General features: G+C 34.7%; 1 protein-coding gene across 1 annotated transcript; it reads right to left on the bottom strand.

The window, feature by feature from the left end:
- Positions 1 to 7,349: 7,349 nt before the first annotated feature.
- Positions 7,350 to 8,240, bottom strand: LOC108225955 (uncharacterized). The gene has a single exon (XM_017400905.1). The coding sequence runs from the start codon at positions 8,238 to 8,240 to the stop codon at positions 7,350 to 7,352; it is 891 nt and encodes a 296-aa protein (XP_017256394.1).
- Positions 8,241 to 12,078: the final 3,838 nt, after the last annotated feature.

Consider the following 12,078-nt stretch of genomic DNA (forward strand, 5'->3'; position numbering starts at 1 on the left):
GCAACTATTAATAATTATTATATAATATTAATATATATTAATGATAGTAAGTTTATTGTTTTCTATTTTTTAATTAATTATAAATTATATTTAAAAGAATAATGATGAATTTTTATCTTGTAATATATTAAAGTGTTTAATGATGTAAGATAATGATAACTATAATTGTTGCAGAGTTTTTATTTTAAAGATAAAGTTGAGAAGCCGTGCGTTGCGGCGGTCTATAAAAATTATATTAATAATTCAAAATTAATATTTGTAGAATAAAATAAATTTGCGGTGGCCTATAAAAATTATATTAATCATTTAAAATTATTATTTGTAAAATAAAATAAATTTTATATTATAAAATATGTGAGAGTATACCTTGAATCATGTCGAGACGTATGAAATCAAATCCATGTAGAGATATATTAGTGACTTCTTCCTCCAGTTTCTTTGAATGATTGTCCGCGGAAACATTAGTTTAAATAATATTTTTCAGTATACAAAGTAAACCGTATAAAAATTAACAACAACAAACATGTCAGATGAACAAAACAAATATTATAAAAAAATAACCAACAAATATATAATATATCGATAACAGTTAATTTATTGACATTTCCATCCATCAACATCATGTCAAGACTATATTCTTCTCCCGTGTTTGGATTTGTCGACTCTCACACCCGACAAACTCTAATCAGCCAATCATTTCCATCGTCATTCAAAGCATGTAGTATAATTCATTATTGTATTAGATGGAGAAAATAAATAGACACAAAAAGATTGTTTATGTTAAATTTTATGATGTCTGGTATCAATTTATAGGGGTTGATTCGAGAAAGGACTGGCTTATCAAAAATACACATTTTCCAAAAATATGATGATAGTTTCAAATTCTGATTTGATTTTGATATTTTGAAAAAGGTAGTTCTAAGACTTTTTTTCAATATATCTGAAACTAAAAAAGACAGTTTTTTTTTTTGTTATTTTTTCATCCAAAAAATCCAGAAAATTAGAAAAATAGAACAGAGCTCTCTGAGAGGCGCCAGCTAAACGACCCATGCTTCTCCTTATTGGGGTTAATTCGAGAAAAGACCGGCTTATCAAAAATACTTTCTGTTTTTGATATACACGTTTTCCAAAAATATGATGATAGTTTCAAATTCTGATTTGATTTTGATATTTTGAAAAAGGTAGTTCTGAGACTTTCTTTCAATATATCCGAAACTAAAAAAGACAGTTTTTCTTTTTGTTATTTTTTTATCCAAAAAATCCAGAAATTAGAAAAATAGAACAGAGCTCTGTAAGAGGCGCCACCTAAACGACCCATGCTTCTCCTGAGCTCTAAGAGGCGCCACCTAAACGACCCATGCTTCTCCTTTATATATTAACTAGTGAATAAAGCCGCGCTTCGCGGCGGTGTTATGAATTTTTTATAAACTTTAATACGAATTAATATATAATTGTATAAAAGTTATTTTGAGTCATGTTCTCATTAAACATATCATTAATAAAAAAATATTACAATTAATATAAAAATTTGTTTAAGTGGTACTCCTATCAAACACAATACTAATAAAACAATTGTTTGAACCGCCCTTCTATCAAAGATAATAATAATCAATAAATATTATAATTATGATAAAATTAAATATAATAATATAAATAAAAATTAGTTTGAGGCACTCTCTTATAAAAAACAATACTAATAACAAAAAATTATAATATAAATATTAGTTTGAGTCGCTCTACCGTCAAACAAAATATTAATAAAAAATTATTATAATTATGATAAAGTTAAAGATTATAAACTATTTTAAGCATGGGTCCCGTTTTAATAAAAAATTACATTATAACTTAGATAAAAAATTGTTTTAGCCGCTTTCCCGTCAAACATAATACTAATAGAAAATTTATTATTGTTTAGATAAAAATTAGTTTGGGCCGCCCTCCCCTCAAACACAATACTAATTAAGAATCTTTTTTTTATAAATTTTTATACAAATTAATATTATAATCGCATAAAAGTTTTTTTGAGTCATTTTCATGTTAACCATATCATTAATAAAAAATATTATAACTAATATAAAAATTTGTTAGTGGCCCTTCTATCAAACACAATACTAATAAAGATAATTGTTTGACCCGCCCCTCCATCAAAGACAATATTAATCAATAATTATTAAAATTATGATAAAATTAAACATAATAATATAGATAAAAATTAGTTTGAGCCGCTCTTTTGTCAAAAACAATACTAATAACAAAACATTATAATATAGATATTAGTTTGAGTCGCCCTACCGTCAAACACAATACTAATAAAAATTATTATAATTATAATAAAGTTAAAGATTATAACTGGAGAAAAATTATTTTAAGCTGTGGTTCCGTTTTAATAAAAAAAATATATTATAACTTAAATAAAAAAATTATTTTAATCGTTTTCCCGTCAAACATAATAATAACAGATAATTTGTTATTATTTAGATAAAAATTAGTTTGGGCCGCCGTCCCCTCAAACGTAGTACTAATCAAAAATCGTTTACATTATGATAAAATTATAATTATAATTGCATAAATTTATCCAATTTCATATATTTTAGTTATTATATTTTTTTAAGATTCCTATTTCTTAATTGTTTAGAATTATTTTTTGTTTATTTTAAGATTCGTATTTGTTAACTAATTAGAATTTCATAGATTTTAACTGTTATATTTCTTTTAAGATTCTTATTTGTTAACTTTTTAGAATTATCTTTTTTTTTAAGATTCATATTTTTTTATTAATTAGAACTTCATAGATTTTAGCTTTTATATTTTCATTAAAATTTCTATTTCTTAACTACTTAGTACTCCCTCCGTCCCCTTTTACATGTCCCCATTTGACTTTTGATCAGTCAAATTAACCAAATTTTGACTAAACATTACAAATTATCTCTTCATTATATTCGAAATCTGAAAGTTGCATATTAAAATACACTAAATATACTTTCTAATGATATAATTTTTATTATTTTTTGAATTATATGATATATGTAAAATTTCAGTCAAAATATAGTCAATTTGACTAGTCTAAAGTCAAACAGGGACATGTAAAAGGGGACGGAGGGAGTATTATATCTTTTTATGATTATTATTTTTAGTTATTTTACTTATTTTTTTCTCAAAGAATTTGAAAAATTAAACGAATGGTTTGTAGAGACCTGACCGTCCAGCTTTATGTGACAATTGTGAAATATATGAATGCATTAACATCTACGTAGAGATTCTGATACACCTGCGCCATACGAAGTTTGGACCGATTAAGGGAAGCTCTTGATCTCTCCAACTCATACACATACACGAAAGAGTAGAGCAACAAAATCATAAATGCACTCCATGTGCACTAAGCAAAGTATGAACATGACCTAGTTTATGTCACCATTAAAGCTTGAAAAACAAGAAAATAAACTGTGTATATTATCTGGTAAAAGTTGGTTACAAAGTGGTGCTACTCAGTCTATATATAGAGCAAAACTATACCACTACTACATACTACAACTCATGCTTAGCTGTCACTATTCTGTTATTTCATAAGGCTTTGTTTGGATAAATGGCACTGTCAGCTTGTGCTGCACACTTCGTATACCTATAGCCAAAGCTGCTAGCTGTAGCTTATTACTCTCCCCTTTGTGAGAGTCTCCTTCTGTCTTGCTATCTTCTGTATCATTGTCAGCCCCCCCACAAATTGGAGACGATGTGGAAGTGAAAAATGTGAGTCCCAATTTGGAACAACATGTCCAATGAGGGATCTTGCCAAGGCCTTTGGTCAATATATCAGCTGGATTCAGTTTTGAAGCTACTGGAAGCACACACACAAGACCAAGGGCAATCTTTTCTCTGATGAAATGGTAGTCTATCTCGATGTGCTTTGTACGAGCATGATAGACTGGGTTTGCAGCCAAATCAAGAGCTGATTTGCTATCACAAAACAAATTAACAGAGCCCGTCATAGGAAGTGTCAACTCTGTCAACAACTGCTTAAGCCATAAAACCTCACATGAAGCATCTACAAGGGCACGATATTCTGCCTCTGCAAAGCTACGGGAAGTTAATGCTTGTTTCTTAGATCGCCAAGAAATCACAGTGGGACCTAATGTAAAAACATAACCTCCTACAGAGCGTCGATCAAGTGGACAGGCTCCCCAATCACTATCAGAAAATCCTTGAAATGTGAGGGAATTGTCTGATGGGAAAAATAAACCATGAGAATTTGTGAGTTTCAGATAGCGTAACACACGATGAACAGCTTCCATGTGCTTAATGCGAGGAGCATGGAGAAACTGGCTGAGTAACTGTACTGAGAATGCAACATCTGGTCGAGTGGTAGTGAGATATAACAGCTTCCCAATCAAAGCACGATAGACAGTTGCATTAGGAAGAAGAGCACCAGATTCATCAGAATCATAGAGTTTAATGTGAGGGTCAACAGGGACTAATAGAGGATTGGCATCTGACAAATTTGCCACCTCAAGTAAATCTCCTATGAACTTCTGTTGGCTGAGAAAAATGCCCTTCTTTGTTCTTTTAACCTCCAAGCCAAGATAATATTTGACAGGGCCAAGGTCCTTAATAGTGAAATGGTTATGTAACAGGTCTTTAAGATGTTGTATAGATGGCATATCATTACCAGCAATGAGTATGTCGTCAACATACACAACAACAACCAAAAAAATAGAACCCTGTCGAAATGTAAACAGTGAAGGGTCAAGAAGTGACTGAGTATATCCAGCTGCAACAAGTGAAACAGCTAATTTTGTGAACCACTCACGTGAGGCCTGCTTAAGACCATAGATGGGTTTCTTGAGTTTGCAAGCAAGACGTTTTCTAGGAGGAGATTTGTACCCTAATGGAAGTTGCATGTATACATCCTCAGAAAGATCCCCATGTAGAAAAGCGTTGTTGACGTCTAGTTGTTCAACATACCAGTTCTTGGCAGCAGCAATAGCCAAAACACTGCGAACTGTCACAAGCTTAACAACTGGAGCGAACGTGTCATGATAATCTTCCCCAGCAGACTGTGTATACCCTTTTGCCACAAGTCGAGCCTTGTAGCGTTCGATTTCACCATTTGGTAAGTATTTAACTTTAAATACCCATTTGGAACCAACACACTTCTTTCCTAGTGGCAACTCAGTAAGGGTCCAGGTGTCATTCGTTTCTAGAGCAATTAGCTCCTTTTCCATAGCTTGAACCCATAAAGGATCCTTAACCGCTTGATAATAATGTGTAGGCTCGACAACTGAAGCAGAGCACACTTGAAGAATTTGTTCTTCAGGATCATAAGTACCATGATCAATTAAAGCAAAGTTGGCAAAAGCTTGAGTTGGTATGTGGTAATCATTCCACCAACTGGGAAGAGTCTTTACCCAAGTGGACTGTCGAGTAGGTTGTGTGACGACTGGCAACTGTTGTACCTCTTGATGTTGATCAGAATTACCAGAAGAAGTAGAGTTGCCCTCACATGTAGGACTAGTATCTGGGGAAGTGATAGGTGCATCACAAGGAGTACTGATATGTGGTGAAGAGGCACCTGGTGACCCTGGTGACTCGTTAATCAGATTGTCAGAACCCTGTGTATTAGTCTCAATAAGAGGAGAGTTTAACCAGTTCATAAAGGAATAAGAGTCATAAGGAGTGACTTCTGTGCTCTTGATTGTATCTGCCACTGTGTGGAATGGGAATACATGTTCCAGAAATTTTACATGACGGCTGACAAACGTTGTGTGATTGTCTAACCGTAACAACTTATAACCTTTTTGGTGAAAGGGATAACCAATAAGCACACATTTGATGGCTCTATCATCAAATTTGTCGTTGGAGTGAAACGAAGCATAGCACAAGCAGCCGAAACACCGTAGCAAGCTATAGTCAGGAAGTGTTTTATGCAAAACCTCATACGGACTTTTGTTGTTGAGAACTGGTGTTGGCAAGAGATTAATAACATATGTGGCAGCTAAAATGCAATCACCCCAGTACCGCTTAGGAAGACCATATTGAATTCTAAAAGCTCGAGCTACCTCAAGTAGGTGCCTATGTTTACGCTCAACTCGAGCGTTTTGTTGAGGTGTATATGTGGAAGCAGTTTGATGAAGTATACCAAGCTCAAATAGAAAATGAGAAAACTGGTGATTTATAAATTCACTCCCATTATCTGTGCGAACAGCTTTAATACATGCCTTGTATTGAGTAGTAACATATGCAGAGAATGCCTTAAAGTGTGAAAAAACATGTGACTTGCTAGGCATAAGAAAAGTCCAAGTGGCTCGTGAACAATCATCTACTATTGTGAGGAAGTATTTACACCCATTTACAGTACTAACATGGTAAGGCCCCCATACATCCATATCTATGAGATCAAAAACATTAGTAGCATGACTATTGCTTCGTGAAAAAGATAACATAGATTGCTTGGAACTCGGACAAACAGGACACTCATTACAAGCAACGTAATGTTTGACACAGGGAATAAAACTCAGTACATTTTGTGAAGCATGACCTAAACGTAGGTGCCATAACTTTGAACTATTAACATCAACAGAGCTAGACACAGATGAATTACAAGCAGTATCATGCAAAAGAGTACGCATGACAGGAGAAGGGGCAATAGGAAAGTAATATAGGCCACCATATTCAACACCAGTTGCCAAGGTACGCAGCTGGTCCTGAACCTGGAACACACATTTAGAGGATATAAATGTGATTGAAATACAAGATTGTTGTGTAAGCCTGCTGACAGAAAGCAAGTTACAGTGAAACGACGGTATGTAAAGCACATCCTTGAGAATTAAAGTGGGACTTAAGTGAACAGACCCCATTTTGTGAACAACAAGTGATTGACTGTTGGGTAAAGCAACATGAATGGGTGTGTGAAGCATAGTGATGTCAGTCATGAGACTAAGATTACCACACATATGACTCGACGCACCACTATCTATGATCCATAAATTTTTCAACTCGGCAGGAATATAAGACATCATGGAGAATGCCAAACCTGCAATATTTGAAATGTGATCTTCTGGAGTAGCAGATGCAACAGATGAAGAGGAACTTGTAAAGTTCGAAACCATGTGACTAAGCTGTGCCATCTGCTGCTGAAGTTGCTCCAGAGAGAACTGTGGAGAAATAGCTGCACTATTGCCAATAGCCTGTTGAACATTGTTGGCCTGTTGTGTCTGCATCTGTGTAGGGTGAGTGCGAAAACCGCCTTGATTCCCAGCGAACTTGCCTTTGCCACGTCCTCGTGGAGGATATCCAATGAGCTTGTAGCAGGTTTCCTTTGTATGCCCATCCTTATGACAATAGCTGCATTTCAAACCCTATTTCTTAGAACTGGTTGAATCAGGAAGAACATTGTTCGTCCCAGCAGAGGAAACAGTAGGAGACGTTGTAGATATGTCAGACTTGACATTGCCAAGAAAAGCATTAGAAGAAACATGTTTCTGGCGTTGTTTCTCCTCCTGTTTAACAAGGGAATATGCTTGAGTAATAGACGGCAATGGATCCATCATGAGAATCTGACCTCTGGCATTAGAAAAGCTGTCATTAAGCCCAATAATAAATTGTAGCAAGCGCTTTCTCTGATGCCTTGCTTCAACTACTAGATGAGAATCACACTTGGCACTGCATTTGCAGGTAGTAGTAGGTTCCAAAGCCACATATTCATCCCAAAGATTTTTCATCTTATGATAGTAGATTTCAACCGACTTGTCACCTTGCTCAAGAGCATGGAGATCCTTAAGGATTTGATAGATGCGGTGTCCATCAATACTAGAGAACTGTCCAGTCAATTCTTCCCAGACTTCTTGAGCTGTGTTGACAAAATCCATGCCATTACTGATTTCCTCTGAAACAGTGTTCAAGATCCAGCTTATCACCATATCATTCACACGCTCCCATTGAGCACGAAGAGGTGATTCAGCATCAGGCATTGGCACACTACCATTAAGAAGACCTAATTTGTTTTTGGCAGACAAAGCTATGCTTAATGAGCGCTTCCACGGACCAAAATTCTCTGTGCCTGTGAGCTTCTTAGAGATCAACACAAGGCCAGGATGATCAACGTTTTGTAAATACAGAGGATGTCCATTTGAGGTGATGAAAGACGCATCATCAAGATCGCCGGAGTTAGGAACCTCATCATGAGGTGTATTCTCAGAATCGTCATTAGCACCATTGATAACAACATTAGCATATGAAGTTCTCCTCATTTTTACTCAAAATACACAAATCACACAAGTACCAGATGAAATGTGAAGTAAATCGAGGAATAACAAGATGCAAATAGGAACGAATCACACTGAATTACAGGAAACTCAACTGTAATGGAGGATGCAAATTATCACTCAAGAACAGAGTAGATCTCGAGTATGCAAGAAACGTTAACAAAACGAGAAATCGAACAAGAAATCGAAAGAGAGAGGAAGAGATTACTGAGCAGGCGATGGAGCGAAGATTGAGCGGAAGAGAAACAGCGAAGATCTTAGCTCTGATACCATATGAACATGACCTAGTTTATGTCACCATTAAAGCTTGAGAAACAAGAAAATAAACTGTGTATATTATCTGGTAAAAGTTGGTTACAAAGTGGTGCTACTCGGTCTATATATAGAGCAAAACTATACCACTACTACATACTACAGCTCATGCTTAGCTGTCACTATTTTGTCATTTCATAAGGCTTTGTTTGGATAAATGGCACTGTCAGCTTGTGCTGCACACTTCGTGTACCTATAGCCAAAGCTGCTAGTTGTAGCTTATTACAAAGTCTAATATAAAGCGAAATATTGTGATATTTTTAGCCATAACAATACATAAATAAGATTCCAAATAAGGGACCAGAGTTTCAGGGATTTATATGATAATACACATCGGAATTTTATAAGAACCTGGCAAACAAAAGTTTACCCATGTTTTATGTTTAACAGATACATTATGATTTAAAATTGCACAATTGATGTGAAACCTTCAAAAATAAAAAACAAAGAGATAACCATATAAATATTATATAAAAAATGATTGCTTTTAGTGAACTTGTAACTAAAAACATGCTCTCTAGTCTCTTCCAGTTTCAATACAGAAGTTATATTTAATTATTTATCTACCCTAATAGTTGCACTTATCACCAATTATATGATATACCTACCACAACATGAAGCCGCATAAATTTAAAGAAGTTCCAGAGATCAGAAAAAGCATCTGGTGACAAACCAATCCATGTCTGAGGACAGCCGCCTCGAATGACTTACCAGAGTAACCCAAAAATATAAGTCATCGGATGAGTGGATGCCGGAGACGCCGCTGGATTTTTTTATTAGCTTAATCTTCGTGAGAGCGATCGAAAGCGAATTCGTAGTATTTAGTGTTAGTGTAGGTGCCCTAGAGGCAATACATTGTTCTTTTAAACTTTTATGTTAGTTGTTCATTCAATAAATGTATTTATTATGATCTAAATTACTGCGATATTTTGTTAGCATAATAAATGTCCTTAGAATCATGATACACATTATATAGTTTAAGTACATGACTTGAACATGAGATTATATAATATATCATATTCTTAAATGTCTCTAGTCGAGTATTATTATATAGGACAATAATAATACATAGATAGACTAGTATGTTGTTTGACAAGAGAACCACATTTAATTGGTTATAAGTATGGGGATACTAAAGTCAATACATAGGTACATGTGAGAGTACATGGTACTGGACAGACCCACAGTGAGATTCTTCATGTTTAATAAAGTCATAAGAAAGACTCACAGTGATAATGGTGTAATGATCCTTTGACTTGAAATCATTATATTTCTATACGAGGATTAATATACTTTGACTACATTAAAAGTCACCTTTGATCGGGTGATGATAAAAGTTGACATCGGGTATATCATGAGTCATATGAGAAATATGAATGATAGATAAAGTATTTAACCCTCCTATAAATAGGAGAGATATTATTGGCCTCTTGATTGAGTGAGACTATAAATGCAAAGAAGTCTAATCAAGAAATTGAGACATACAAGAAGTCTAATCAAGGAAGAAGACTTATGTAATAAGTAGTTTTATTTACTTCCATCACCACATTAGATAACCTTGATCTTTATCATGAGCTTGATAAAGATCACATAGGATGGGGCCCATAACCAAACACATTTACTTTATTGCACTTTACATATATATGCCATGCGATGAATGTATGTATAGAGTAGTGATAATTATGCATGCTTAATTAGATTAAGGATGAATGTATTAGATACGATACCCATGCCATGCCTGCTAAACAAGATAAAATATGTAACGATTTAAGATTTTTACAACGATTATGTGATTCTTGTGTTTATGAAACACGGAATTAATTATGGATTTTTGGTATTCAATGAGAGGAAGATTCCGTCGGATTTGGGGTTTTTAAGTATAGCCGTTGTGCCAACACCTCAAGTCGGGTTTCAACCAATCAAAGAGTATTGATTTGAAATATTTAATTCAAGGAAAAACTGAAAATCTCTTTATGATGGGATCATGATCGTTCTTAATTAAAATCCCTAAGTAAAATATTAAGTTTTAATCAGATGTTTTCCAATGAATGAACACTCATTGAATCCTAGATCGATACGGGGAAGGCTGTCAGTGGCAGGGGACTCCTATCTATCATGGTGAAATGCGACGAATATAAACGGTTATATTCGGACGTTGTATCATTGGGTCCAACTTAACTAAATTATGATAATAAGGTGAATGTAAACGGTTATATTCAACTATTATGAACTTAGAAGCATAGAGTTTGGTTAAAAATAGATAGATAAGATCAATTGTTGTTCACCAAACTATCCAAGAATTATATATGATATAATTGACAACTGTTGTCTACCTAAATAATCATGTTTTAAGGACTACCAGTGGTTGACTTATGACATGACGAAATATGGATCTTGGCTCACTAGAAAGATTTATGGGATATACTTTCCGAATTAATAGTTGGGGCTATTAATTTGATAAAAATAGTGGGAGATATATTATGAATATATCATATGCACATAAATATTTAACTCAGACAATCTAATGTTTATTTTGCACTTTTATCATTGTAGATACTGAATAATGGCAAACAACACAAACACACTATCTGTACGATCAGTCCTTGAGAAGGAAAAATTGACAGGAGGAAACAACTTCCTAGACTGGCAGAGGAATTTGAAGATTGTCCTCAGGCAGGAGCGCAAGCTTCATGTCATTGATATTCCTCCTCCAGGCCCCCTCCCTGAGGGTGCTACTGCTGATGAACGAGCAGCACACACAAGGGATGAGAATGATGCAAATGATGTTGCATGTCTTATGTTGGCAACTATGAGTGCTGAGCTTCAAAGACAGCATGTGCATATGGATGCATATACTATCAATGAGCAATTGCAAATCATGTTTGCAAGCCAAACTCGTCAAGAAAGGTTCAACACGAGTAAGTCACTCTTTAATTGCAAACAAGGGGCAAGTGAACCAGTTGGCCCACATGTTCTGAAGATGATTGGTTACATTGAGTACCTTGAAACTTTGGGTTTCCCGATTAGTTCGGAAACTGGTATTGATCTAATCATGAATTCTTTGAACAACAAATTCACTCAGTTTGTTGTGAACTATAATATGAATGAATTTGAAAAAACACCTATTGAATTGTTGCATATGTTGAGAACATATGAGGCCAACATGAAGATAGCTGAACCTGCTCCCATACTGATGGTGGGCAATAAAGGTAAGGCCAAAGGGAAGGGCAAGTGGAAGGGTAAGAAGAAGATTGGATCTGATTCTACACCCAAGCCAAAGTCAGGTCCCAAACAGGCTTTAAAGCTTAAAGGTGGTGTTGCCAAGGGTGAATGTCACTACTACAAGAAAGCTGGTCACTGGAAGAGAAACTGTCCAACTTATTTGGAGGATCTAAAGAAAATGAAGGCAGTTCAGATTTCTGGATCAGGTATTTATGTTATAGAAGTCAATTTGTCTATTTCTACATCTTGGGTATTTGATAATGGATGTGCTTCTCACATTTGTATAAAT

The sequence above is a fragment of the Daucus carota genome, chromosome 6, assembly GCF_001625215.2.
Source record: "Daucus carota subsp. sativus chromosome 6, DH1 v3.0, whole genome shotgun sequence".
NCBI lineage: Eukaryota > Viridiplantae > Streptophyta > Magnoliopsida > Apiales > Apiaceae > Daucus > Daucus carota.

What these genes read in the sequence shown, in the direction of transcription:
- LOC108225955 (XM_017400905.1), bottom strand. Translation starts at nt 8,240, where the DNA reads ATGAGGAGAACTTCATATGCTAATGTTGTTATCAATGGTGCTAATGAC.